The sequence below is a fragment of the Lepidothrix coronata genome, unplaced genomic scaffold (assembly GCF_001604755.1).
Source record: "Lepidothrix coronata isolate B3197 unplaced genomic scaffold, Lepidothrix_coronata-1.0 Scaffold47, whole genome shotgun sequence".
In the NCBI taxonomy this organism is placed as follows: domain Eukaryota; kingdom Metazoa; phylum Chordata; class Aves; order Passeriformes; family Pipridae; genus Lepidothrix; species Lepidothrix coronata.
This window is the reverse complement of record NW_016690227.1, coordinates 5,589,365-5,603,262: the sequence shown is the minus strand read 5'-3', so window position 1 is coordinate 5,603,262 and position 13,898 is coordinate 5,589,365. Positions and strand designations below refer to the sequence as shown.

At 37.6% G+C, this 13,898-nt stretch overlaps 1 protein-coding gene across 3 annotated transcripts in view; it reads left to right on the top strand.

Moving 5' to 3' along the window:
• The window catches only part of MOCOS (molybdenum cofactor sulfurase), a 215,894-nt gene that overhangs the window by 16,723 nt on the left and 185,273 nt on the right, over window positions 1-13,898 (top strand). For 2 of the 3 annotated variants that reach the window (XM_017814904.1, XM_017814903.1), the window contains exons 2-3: window positions 10,121-10,210; window positions 12,837-12,903. In XM_017814904.1, the coding sequence (XP_017670393.1) occupies window positions 10,121-10,210; window positions 12,837-12,903 (157 nt within the window). Of the gene's footprint in view, window positions 1-10,120; window positions 10,211-12,836; window positions 12,904-13,898 lie in introns of those variants that run through there. The other variant, XM_017814905.1, reaches the window with a different exon arrangement.

The window sequence follows — 13,898 nt, the reverse complement described above, 5'->3', positions numbered from 1 at the left end:
ACAGACTTCATGCATACCCCAGAGACTGAAGACGTCTGTAGATGCCAGGTGAGGATATAGCAATATGAGCTATATTTTATTAAAGAAAGGAAAGCTTCATTTGTTTCAAAGGTCATTTAAGCTACTGTACAGATCGTAACCCAGCTCTTTAACTTGGCCTGGGACCAGAAAGGTGATCAGTGCCGTGTATTTAGAAAGTGCTGATTATAGTGTGTTTGTTACTTATTTAACTCAGAGTTCAGCAGAGCCTTATAATTACTTCAAAGGCTCTGGATACCTTGATGTGTGTTCTCTTGTATTCTCAGGTTTGAATAGAGCTTGCTTCTCTTTGCAGACTTGAGGTCTCTGTGACCTGAAGGCAAAGTTCTGCTTTGGTTACTCATTGTAGTACAGCAGAAATGCAATCAGACTTCTCATGGGTTCCTTTAGATTCTCTGGACTTTAGAAAAGACTTTTTTTGTCAGGTTGCAACTCTTTGAGTTCAGAGAGCCTGTCCTTTGAAACTGTAATATCTGTACCCAGTGTAAGGTAATGTCTTTGGAAAGAGCCATAAATTCCTCCTTCTGAACAGCTTTATGGCAGTGTCCAGCAGTGGATTGTTGCTGTCCAAAGTCAAATTCAAAGTAACAACTAGGCTTCCAAAAGCTGTGTCATGTGTTCTAAATGATGTGTTTGTGTCAACAGCTCAAGAGATTTTTGGTTTTCTTTTAGAAAGCTTTAACAAGCTGGACATCAGTGAAGTTAAAAAAAATAGCGTATCCGGAAGCTGCATGCTGTTGTTCCTATTTAAAGCAGGCCTGTGTTGGATAGGATTTCTCTCACATACTGCGGCATTCAGACTTACTCATTAGGAAGCTTGCATTTTTGTCAGAAATAGATAACAAGTCTCTGCAGTTGTCATACTGTTTCAGACTTAAAAACCGTGGTTTCCTGTAACAGTATTTTTTGATAAATGTACTTTTTCATTCCTAATACGTTCCTGAAAATGGTTGTTGAAGAATTTTAATCCATGCTCAGGAAGACCCCTAATAAATGGAAAATAACTTGTAGAAACTAATTTAGACCAAGTATATTAGGGTAATACAGAACATTTATATCAGTGTATAATTGCATACCTATTAAATTATTGCTAGAAACCTGTTTGTTAGATTTTTTTTTTTTTTTTTTGAGTGGGAAAAATTTTGTTTTCCAATTAGGGGATGCTTTTTGTGCTGAAGTATTATTATTTTGTGGAGGTATCAGGAAGCTACAGTCATCCTGGAAAAATTTGAAAAATAATTCTTATTTTAAAAAGTCCCTAAATAAGAAATAATTTATTTAATGAATTATGTTATTGACATCTGTATACCTAATGAACTTCAGTACAGGTAAAGCAGTTGAGTATAATCTTACCATTTAGATTGGTCTGCTTATGGTTGAATAGTCTCACCTGAGGTGAAACTTGGATCAAGAACTATAAAGTAAAAGTTAAACTGTCTTGCTTTGTGGGGAATTGGTGCCAAAAGATTTTATGATGGAAAAATGTCTAGATTAACCCAATACATATGCAGAAGAAAAGCTTATACGTAGTTTTTCATGCATACTTACTATCTCTGTAATAAAATCTCTGTATTTCTCTGTCTTATTAAAATTAAATTCTTTGTATTAAATATGAAGTAGTTACTCAGCAGCAATACTGAAACTCCTATGCCTAAGATTTTTATGTGCTATTGTTGCTGTCTCCTGTTTGTGATTTTAGTTTATGTTGGTGATTTCTCACTGGTGAAAAGGTGATACAGGAGGTCTTGGTCAAGAACTGTATGGGGACATTTCAAGCATTAAACCTCTCCTTGGTTTAATAATGATGTTTTTTTTCTGACTGCACTGCAATCAGTTAGGAGTGTAAATCATGTCAGGAATAACAGTTAGGAGTGTAAGCCAAGAGATATGGATGTGGTTGTCTAAGGAGGTATTTTTCCAGTAATTTTCCAGAATTTTTCCAAAATTCTGAGATCATCTTCTGGAATGTGGGTTCTTCTCCCCCACCTCATTCTCTCCAATCCCCTGTTGCTCCCAGAGAAAGGGCTTACAGCTGGGACTGAAATGGGTTGTTGGAATTATCATTCATTAAGAATAAAGGAAGATGACATTTTTAGCCAGTGCAGGTGGAGAGGAATTACGGGGTTGTCCAGCAGAGATATATTTGTTGAAACCGAGTGGGTGAAGATAGATATTAAAGCAAAACAACACTGACATGGGAGATATGAGAATACACTGATCATGGAAAAGCACAGTCTAGAGTTTAAGATGTAGTTTCTTACTAGGAAGATGCAATTCTGAGTCACTGTTCTGGTTTGAGCAATATAGACTAGCAACCTACCTGTTTTTCATATGGAATTAGCTTGGCTGATGAGTGTAGTTCTGTAGTATAGCAAAGGACTGCCACTGACTGAGGGCCAGGAGAATCTTCTCAGATCTCTCATCTTACAAAAGGGTGGTTTTGACTGACAGTCCTCCCACTCTTCATTTCACATTCTTCAAATTTATGCACGGTTCCTCTTGATAATGTGGTCATTTGGTTTACAGGGTTTTATCCCCGAAAGATAAAATTTATGCTGAAGGCAAACTTATGTTTTCCTTATTCTTATATCCCTGAAATTGATCTTCATTACCTGTTTCTGTCAATGGACTTTTTGCTGGATGGTATAAGTAAATCAAGAGCTGAAAGTGTCTGTGGGGAACCTTGTGTGAAGAACTTCTATTTGAGAATAAATTTACTACTGGTTTGCAGTATCAGCCTCAACTCTTCACCGGAAAAAGCAGCAGAGTGAAGTGCTGTTGCATTCACCAAACAAGGTAGTAACGTGGTCTTGTCACTGAGAAGGAATGATGTCTGGGAAGTACTTCTGTAGGGCCTCAACAGTGAGGATAACTGATTTTCGCTGTCATTTTACATGCATTGTGTGTACCAGTTCTCATGTGGGTGTTTAATTATTGCTATGGTTGCAAGTTCACCCCAAGGCTCTAGCTACCAGAGGCTCATAGTGAATTATTTCTATGTAATGAAATGATATTTAAGGGAAAAGGGTGAAGAAAAGGGTTACTTTTTTTATTTCTGCTGTTTTGAACTTAGTTTGTCTTCTGTGTTTCTGGAAACTCATAAAATAATTTAAAAGGCTTTCTATATATCCCTACACAATTTAATTTGATATATTTTGGAGAGAATATTTAGAGTCATTATTTTGTCCTAGATTTTATACGAAGCTCATTATTTCAGGTCACAGAGCAAGAAGTAGAACTGACTAGAAAAGACAGTTTCAAACATCTTGGCATGTTGTTGAAAGTCTGGATCTGTTTTATGGAAAGAATGGGAAGGAAAAAGGAGCGGGTGTACGCTACTAGAATATGTAGCTAATGACAACTGTTATAAACAATTATTATTATGACTCCTTAAACATTGCTTTTTACCATCGTGTTTTCATCTCTAGAGGGAATTCTAATTGCCTTTTGCCTACACAAAAGTTTATGTTTCTGTGAAATTTTCAGCAAAATCAATGCAAGCATTTTCCAGTAATAGAAGAATGGGGAATATGTTCTCTTTTGACTATTCTTTCATTTGATCAGTTGCATCAGAGAGAAAGGGAAAAAAGAAAGAGACTAAAAGATGGTCATATCTTTGCTAGGGAGGTGTGAGAGCTGGTTTCGGTCTGAGCAAGTTACAGTTGTTTGAAGACTTGCATAAATATGAATCACTTGTGATTTATATTTCATCCAAAGACTGCAAGACAGCAGGCTGCCGTATGTTATTCACATGAAGCTGAGGTACCTCTGATTCATGCCCACAAGTAAGACTTCAATTGGTCTCACACAACCTGTTAAAGGTGTCTCTGGAAATAACATCACTGACTGCAGTTGATATTTAATCATGCCCCAGTGATGCACTGAATAAAGCAGTGCCTTACAGGTAGTCCAAATGGATGAAAGTGGGTGCTGATTGATCCCTTTACTGCAGTCCCACTTAGCACAGGAGTTGGCAAATGAAGAAATTTGATGGCATGTAATTTTATTTTTTTCCGTAGCTGTAAAAGATACATTTCAGAGGCTTGGATGTGAGTTCTTAATAAATGTGAAATCCTTACTTTCTTTTGAGCTCACATCTACCTCAATACCAGGAAGCTGTAAACGGAAAGCTGCAAGTAGGGGCTCGTGTACACAGAATAGTATGCATACTGACACTGAATAATCTTAGCCACCTAAATAGCTTTTGTGGAGTTGCTATAGTCCCTGCTGAGGAGTACAGCAAGCGAAGAGGGTGTACGGTATTGACTGTGAAGGGTTTTAATGTTCTGCCTGCTTTGCTGTAGGTAATAATGCAATGAGACCAAATAATGCAAGCCGATAGCAAGTGGAAAAAAATAATGGGAACTTATTACAGATAAATGTAATTGCACATTTCATGCTTTGCTTTTTGTAATGAGTCCATCAAGTCAAACACTAACATACATTAATTAAACACCTTTTTCCACAGGACTCAGTAACTGGTTAGCAGCCCCTAGAATATCGGTACCATTATCCAGGTTGGTCTCAGCCCAGTGCCGATCAGCATTTCACAGTCGGCTCAAGCTGTGATTACTGAAATTGATGAACTCGGTGGACTGGCAGCAGAAAGCAGAATGTGCCCAGGGCTACAGGCTGACTGCTGCATTACTTCACCAGGCCTGTAGCAATTAAGTCGTATCATGCTGAGGAACAGTGTCTTCTTTAACTGCATGGTAACTATTCAGGCTTTGAGCATCTGTGGCCTTGTCCATCAGGCACTATGCTTTTGCGGTCTTTTGAATTGCTCCTCGGCCCTAAACAAGGGTAATAAAACATTACCTTGACTAGCAGAAAATGACTGTTCAGGTGAGAGGCATGTTTTTATTGAGAAAACATACTCTGGTTTTGATAGTTTTTGTGTAAATTGATGCCAAAAAGAAACTGAAGGTACAGGTAGCAATATTCATTAAACATTTAATCTACAAAATATCCAGCAAAGGCAAATCTCAAGCTATATTAGTAGGAGGTATTTTTTTCTTTTTTTTTTTTCTTTTAATGTACTAAATTAATGGTTTTGCATAATGAGATCTTTTACTGTCTATCTGTCCTTACAGTGTGTGGACATATCATGCCCTGTGTCATCGTGAGATTTCAGGCACTTTTATAAAGGTTATATGTATTACATTACATAGTTAAAGCTACTTTTGACATTTAATTTAGGAGCATCCTTTGGGGGAGCTAAGTTCTTATGCAGTCACTGGAAAGAGGGAGTTGGCTCTAAAGAGTATCAGACTTGGATTAATAACCTGGAGGCTCAACATGAGCCAGCAATGTGCACTCACAGCTCAGAAAGCCAACCATATCCTGGGCTTCATCAAAAGCAGCATGGCCAGCAGGTTGAGGGTAATTCTGCCTCTTTACTCCACTCTCTGAGACCCCACCTGGGATGCTGCATCCAGCTCTAGAGTCCTCAGCAAAGAAAAGACACTGATCTGTTGGAGTGAGTCCAGAGGAGGGCCACCAAGATTATCAGAGGGATGGAACACCTCTCCTATGAGGAAAGGCTGAGAGAATTAGGTTTGTTCTGCCTGGAAAAGAGAAGGCTTCAGGGTGACCAAATTATGGCCTTCTGGTACCTGAAGGGAGCTTACAAGAAAGATGGAGAGGGACTTTTTACAGGACAAGGGGGAATGGCTGCAAACTGGAAGAGAATAAGTTTACACTAGATATTAGGAAGAAATTCTTTACTGTGAGGGTGGTGAGGCACTGGAATCCAGAGATGTTGTGGATACCCCATCCCTGGAAGTGTTCAAGGACAGGTTGGATGGGACTTTGAGAAACCTGGTCTAGTGACAGGTGTTCCTGCCCATGGCAGGGGGGTGGGAACTAGATGATCTTTCAGGTCCCTTCCAGCCCAGGCCATCCTATGATTCCATGAATCTGAGGTAGCTGATGTGAAATTACCTGTTAAAATGTCACTGTATCCAAATTATATCATACTTGTCTAGGACCTCTGTAGAGCCCTCTCCACCCTATTTTGTCTTTTGTTTTTTTCTCCTTTTGTTTTCATGTATGAAAATCTCATCTTTATCTTTTGACAGATAATGCTTTATTCTACCTTCAGCTTGTTTTCATATAATCTATTTCATACTGGTTTTGTTAATATTGCTGTACTTAAGATATATACTGTCTCCCCAGGGCATTACTTCCCAAGTAATATTGTGTAGATAATACTACTGAATTGCAATTATATCCACCAATCAAAATTCATGACTCTGTAGAGTTGCTGCCTTGTAACTACACATTTCATTCTTCATTATGAGACTTTTGGCGATATAACTGGCAGCCTGTAATCAGTTGGAGTGCAGGAATTTTTATGTTTCAGGGCTGTGAGAAATAATCTGTGAAGCCACAGAGCAGGTTGGCTTGTTTTGGTGACTGTGGTAGAATCACAGGATAACAAAAGGTAAAGGAGGTGAACATAGAGCAGTCACATGGTATATAGGTAAATTGGTTATTTTTGGAAGTGATGGTCAAAGTTCAGAAATGTGTAACACCAAGAACAATTTCAAGGATTAAAAGAACAAATTACATAATACCAAGGTAGTAATAATTAAACCAGATAGGAACTGGGTCACTCAACAAGGGTTGTGAAGGAGAAAGCTTAGTCTCCATGTGCCACCAGGCCATTTTAGGGGGTGCCTCCATGGTCTCTCGTGCTCCTTCCCCTCTAGACCATCCTCTGGGTGGTAGAAATATACATAGCTTAGTAGTTTCTAAGAGATTTAGTGAAGATGTAACTGCCTTGTTCTACATCTAAAGACATCAAATGATGTCTTTAAATTTCTTCTAAGTCAGGTGGAGTCACATTTTAGGAAAGTATGCTTTTGTCAGAAGCAGATATTTTGGCTCCCAAGGATTAATCTAGTAGTTTCTTTTTGCCTTGTATGTTTTGCACATTGTCAGACTTTGTGCAGTTGAGTGTTGTCACTTGGTCTTAAACTTTAATGTTGAAAAGCTCCGAATTAAATTATCTTTTTTCATTTAAGAGATAGAAATCTTCAGTTAAACTGAATGGTCCCCTGGCGTTTCTGAGGCTGTAGGTACATGTGCACTCATGAAGTTTTACAAGGAGCCAAGGTAGGCATTTGGACATGGTGAATGCTTTGTTAAGAGTGATTTGTAGCACATAAGAAGATCAGAGAGCTGGGCTGGGACTTTCTTCAGCAGGGCAGACTGGCCTGTGTTGGTACCCAAATAGTTCCCCGTGTAAAATTAATCTGCAAGGATATTAGCATATCAATATTGCAGCTTTTGAACCAATACTCTGGCTGAATAACTTTCCATAACTAATGCCAACACATTGAATGGTTTTCAATACTCTTTTAGAAAAAAAACCTACTTCTGAAATATGATTTTATCAAATAGTTGGTATATTATTAGATCAGTGAAGTCAGTTACACAATCCAAACATAATAGTATGTAAATTAAACTAAAAGTTAATTGTACTTTTTCCCTGAGCAATGAAACCATGTCCTGATGGATATTGCATTGTAATTTTCTTTTGGTTGATCATATTATATTTTCTTTCTCCTATTACTTCCTGTAAACAGTATAATTTCATAGTGCTGACAGCCTTTATACTAAATACCAGAGTGAAAGGGGGAACTGTATTATTCTCTGTATAGTGACAAATTTCTTTGGTTAATGTGCATTCAATAAAGATAAAATAGCAAATGTTATTAAACCAGGGGAAAAGCACAATGAAAGTTATTAATATGCTTTTTGGTGGTGTTATACACATGCCACTTTTTTTTTCTTTCCTTTAAAAATACAATTTTGTTGAAATAAGACAGCAAGGAAAAAATACATCATAAAAGTGCAATAGCAATGAAGATATTTGTTTCAGTGCAGTCTCAAATGATGAAAGATCCCATTTAATTTTTGGGTAGTGGAGAGAGAGTATTAAATGCTGTTCTCTGTTTTCAATTAAACAGCAGCATTTAACACAAAATAAAAGTTTAAGAATTAGTAATTTTTCCTTCCTCAGCCAAATTTCCTCACAGATTTCCAAAGCATTATACCCAGAGGAGGAATTTAAAAATCACTGCCTGTTTTTTTTTTTTACTTCCATTTCACAGAACCACAGTATTATTCTTCATCATGAGCCATGTAAGGAATCAGATTTGAAAAACCGCTTACGGGGCCTTTACCTAGAGATCTTTTAGTCCACATTGCCTCACAGGAGTGTTGGTCAGGATGGGAAGCACGCATTCTTGTGTCAGTGGATGGTTTGAGGAACCTCAGGTGGTTGCCTGAAGTGGTTTCCTTGTGCTGTACGGTTGTGTAATCACTTCAGTGCTGTCACCCTCTTTAGGGCTGGAAGGGTCCAAAGACAGCAGCTCTCTGCACCCAGAAGAGCATCTCTTGTCGGTGCTCCTGGTGCCCATGAAAGCTAATGAGCCAAATGGCACCTCTGTGTGGGCTTTGTTGGGAGAGTGTTGGCCAAGATGTCACCTCCAGGACAGCAGTCCTTCCCCTGGTGTCTGGCTCAGGGCTGCCTCTTCCTGTTCTTAGCTCTAGTCCTACCTTTCCCAGCTCTCGCAGCTGTAGCCAGTGACCGTGGGCTGTTTATTGCCCTGACCACAAGACCTGGTGTTGGTGGTTGTGGCTGTTGCTCCACACTTCAGCCCCAGCTCAAGGCAGAGGCTTTTGGTGCCAAGCTGCAGGTCCTGGGATGGCTATGGTGAGCGTGTGGCCTGCTGGAGGGAAAGCTGCTGTCATTTAGCTGGCCGAAGCCATGCCGCAGTGCTGGGAAGGGCCTGGTTGTGTCCTACTGTAAGGCAGCGTGCCTCTCTCTCTCCAAAGCCCCTGCATTTCAGTGGTGAGCTGAGCAGCTGTCAGAAATTGAGCAAGACGGACGCCTATATGCATTTTGACCTACTGTATTCGTGTTTGTGCTGTTGCACAGCGTTTGGGAGAGACTTTCCAGGATAAAAACCCCCCAAAACCCTAAAAAGCCTGTACAGCTAAAAAATTGACCCACACTCCATCCTTGGAAGCACCTCAAAAACACTCAGTTGACTTCAAGCCATCATTAGAAATTCTGCTTTTGCTAGGCACTCTAAGTGGGGAAATCTTAAGGCAGGAGAGGACTCTTAAAAATAAAGATGGGTGTCTGCATTGGTTTTATCATTAGCACTGCCTCACAGCTTACCCACTGAATCACTGCTACAGTAACATAATATATAATAATATGTATTTCCAAGTGTCAAGGTTTCTCCTTTAAAGCTTAACTCAGTTTTAAATCCCTGTGGAAAGTGAAGACCTTTAAAATACTTAATAAATTCTAATCTTAATCATATTCATCATTATTAGAATTTGAAATAGGTTGAAATACTTAAGGTAAGTGAAATGAAAAAACTAATAAAGGGCATGAAATGCACTGGAGAAATGGAAGAATAATTGCTAAAGATTAAGAAATCTAAAATGGCTAAACATGAAAAAACCTTCATTTCCAATAAGCATTTATTTAAAAGTTTTGAAATATCTTTATAATATAAAAGGAGATTTTAAAAATGAATTGAATGTTAAGTGCAGCAGAGTGGTGAGACATATTTAAATACATTAAAAGTTATACTAGTCCTGTCTTTGGGCTTCAGGCATAATTTAGGCTTTGTCAGTTCTTGAGAGAATTGATTCACCTGCCAGCATAGGGACAATACTACTATTGCTGTTGCTATTAATAATAATTACTATCTTTGTGGTAATAGTAGTTTTCATAGTAAGTAGTGCATAGGAGTAGGAAGGTACTGTGACTGAAGACACCAGCTTGCTCAGTCTTGTACAGGCCGAACAAAAAGATATTTCCCTTCTGAAGGAAATCTGAACATGAAAGGAAGGACCTTTTTGCTTTTAATTAAAAAAATATGCACAGATAATCAAAATGTTTGGTTTCTCTTGTTTCATCCTTATTTTATTTTTTTTTCTGCTAATGAATGAAAAGGGGTGTTTGAATGATACACTTCAGAATGTAGTCTGGGGGAGAAAATGGACTTTAATATTTTAAAAACTGATTCTAGTAATTTTGTTTGTATTTTAGGGATTACTTACCTTGACCATGCTGGTTCAGCACTCTTCCCAGAGAGTCTACTTAAAGCTTTTACTGATGACCTCCGAAACAACGTTTATGGTAAGTGCAAAACACTGTTCCCGTTAATCTTCTCAAATTTCCATCTAAATAGTTTAAAACTCTGCCTCTTGGCAGAGACCTTCTGCAGGTATTTTAACACTGCAATAGAGTAGTTGGAAGATGAGTGATTTTACAAAGGAGGCATAGGCCCTCTGTGTAATTTCATTCTTTGGTGACCAAGGATGTGTTGGTGTTGGTGAAGAAGAGAAATCAAAGGGAAATCTGTTGCCTCAGAGTTAGGGCACCATGCTTGGAATAAAGAAATACAGTGTAGCTATAAGCATTTTTTGTTCTATCTTTATGTTTTTTCCACACAAAATGCAAAACCAGTTTCTTATGCAATGACCAAAATCTAGAACCACCATCCTTCTCAATGAGAGTAATCACAGGGAGCTTATAAGGACTCAGTATAAATATTTTATTTAGAAGAAAGCCTAACTCAGAAGATCCCAAGTGAATTTAGGCAGGGAATAGGTGCTATACCTCTCTTGGACTATTGGACTTTGGTGCATACTCAGAAAAAGGATGTGTACTGCCAAAGCAATCTTGCCCATAAGAATGTGAGTAAAAATATCTACAAAATTATGCTATATCTGGGTGGAGATTTAGCTATTACAGCTGTGAATGAGGCCACTTCAGCACCACCTGTAAGCACTTCATCCCCAAATCCTCTACCTAAACCTTTTGTTTCTTTCTAATATTATTATCTAGCCAAGATAAGTGAGAGTGATTTTATACAAAGGCAGCAGCATCCATCGTTTAGGAAATATTGTTACTGTGTGAGACACTTTACATTGAAGTGAGTCATGCTCAAACAGAAAAAAATATACTGTACAGTGTTATGCTGTGAGTAGTCCCACTGAAGTAATCAAAATTTCTTATTGTGTTTTACTATCTGTCGTCATGTGTCCTTTCTGCTAGCTTTGTGTCTTTCTTATGCTCCCTGATACACAGAACAAAGGAATTCCTCACTTGGGAACTAGGTATCACTGCTTTACAAGAAAACTGTTCACTCTAGCACTGGCACACTTGTGCTTACTAACTGGGCAAGCCACGTCAGAGTTTTGGGTAGTCTAATTTTCCATGTACCATTGTATGTGCCATTTTCCCTTATTTTTTTTTCCTGAATGCTGGCAAGGCCAGGATCCAAAGCATGGAATTAAGTTCCACTGCAAAATAATGTTATTCTTGATAGGCATAGAAGTTTTTTTTTTCTCTTGTAACAAAATATGTTGATTACATTTAAGATCTCCTATTGAAGTGCATGTCAGTGATATTAAAATTAATGTTTTCTCACAACAGACATTGTAAAGTGAAATGTATGCTCTGATCTTAGTTATTTCAAGCAACATTGGGCTCAACCCTTATAATAAGTACCATCTGTGGCAGAGAAAAAATATGATTTGTGAATCAATTGAGTGCTTGTGAGTAGAAATAGTAGTGCTGCCAGTTTGGAGCAGATTTGCATAGTACCTATAATGCTATAGGAGAACAAATTTATCTTTTTCATTAGTGCTTTCATCTAAAATGATGACGAGAGCTTTAGTATGGTCAATTCTCTTTTTTTTTAAATTACATCTCGTACTCTGAGGACAGCAACTGTTGTATAAAAAGAGTTAATTTAACAAACACAGATGTGACTGAAAGGGGAGTTTGACTTGCAGCTTTTTTTATTTTCTTGGTGGTAATCCACAGGCCGAAAGAACTGTAGTTTAACTGTTGCATGTGTCAGTGAGGGAAAGTAATATAAGAAAGAGATATTCTCACTTCTAAATTGAGAATATTTGAATTGGAAATTACAGAAATGCAATATCAGACATGAAAAGTGCAAGTATTAGTTTTTTGGTTTGAGCTTGAAATTTATTAATTTCAACACGTTCTCTCAATGGCTTTCAGCAGGGTGATTTTTAAATTTTAAAAATAGAGTAACTTATGTTTGAGCCTACTGCAAAAACTGTATTTGTATAGCAGTTTTTTTCTTACACTCTTTCCAAACTCTTTTGGCTTAATCTTTGGGTACTTACTAATATGAAAGTGTTCTGTGCCTGGGTGGATATTACTGTAATCTTTTTTGCTCAAGAATTTTTTTCTCAAATTTTTTGTCAATTCATGCCCTCCTTATGTGCTGTCTTATTTGCTAATACATGCTTGTGCTGAGCTGGTCTAAGGTGGCTACTAATTTTGCAATAAAATTTATATTTTAATGAATTATGTGAATTTCAGACACTAAAACCGCCAGGGTTAATCCAGGTGTTCCATCATTAATGCCTGTTGTTTCTAGATGCTGTCTCTTGCTTCTTAACTACTGCACAAATACATTTATGAATGTACATTCTGTCTGTAGTTTTTCCTAGTATGTTTGTGCATATGCAGTTGCATTTCCTTGTTGGAATAACTGCCTAAAAAGAGTTCCAGCTGAAGTTTCCAGATCTGTCATAATTGCTTTAGCTTGTTATATGTCCCTTCTCTTGACTAACTAAGGAGCTTCAGAGCATTGCTATGAAGTATACATTGAATCTTTCTTTGTCACCTCTTGGGCTGGCTTGGTGTAATATTTTCATTAAAGAGAAATTTAATAGCAAAATTGTGAATAATGATTAACTTCTGTATCTCTGTTGTCTCCTAGGCAACCCTCATAGTCAGAATATCAGCAGCAAGCTGACATATGACACAATCGAGCATGTCCGATACAGGTAGAATAATCTTTCTTTCAGATCTTGTATAATGCCCTTCATAGTTTTCATTTTTATTAGGCCTGTGTGATGTGATGCCATTTTCTGAGGGTCATCTGTCATGCCTAAAGAAAACACCTCACTTTTAAAACACAAGGTGTTTGGACAATCAAGTGTTGGACCATATCAGTTCTTTTTCTCCCAGATGCCCCAATTCTCAAAGTCCTGTAGTTAGCTCAGTGCTGTAATACAAATCCACAGTTTTAATTAAGATATAGAAGTTGGAATCTAAAAAGTGATTATTAGTAAGATGGTATGGTAAGATAGTAAGGTGGGACTAGGTACCAGGAAACGGTTAAAATTCAAATAAAATTAAATAAGGCATAATGGCTTTTCAGAATTTATAAAAGGCTTATGGAAATGTGTACATTGTTTTACAGCGGGTACTTACTTTTGCTGGAGTAATAGAATACCTTTGAAAGTAGTTTTAGTAAAACTGTTAAGAGCAAAAACAAAAAGAAGAGGTAAAATTGAATTTGGGGCTTCTGGGTACAAGTAAGAAAATGAACTGATTCTCTAAATAAGGTATTCTCCTTAAAGTTCAGGATGGAGTGTGCTGAAGTACACTTCCTGCCATTATTTTACACCATGAAAAAATATACAACTTAGGTACTTGTTTATTTATTTCAGAGGTTTTTTTTCAGGTAATTCTTGCTATTTTATAAAATATGTCTTTATGGAAGAATATGTATGCTTTAAGTTTATTTGCCTGCTTTTAATGGCACTCTTAGTGTAAGGAAATAAGCGTCATGGATTCGTCTTTTTTATCATCTTCCTTGAAAGCAAATATTTCTCCAAAGCACAATAGCATTGTCGTGTTCATAGTTGTAATGAAGAAAATCTGTTTTACACCTTTTTGTTCCTTTTTCTCTGACTGCATTTTTATGAGGGTGTAAAAAACACAAGATTTCTAGCTGCTTGCTGCTGCTGGCTACTACCTGTTCACTCCTCCCCAC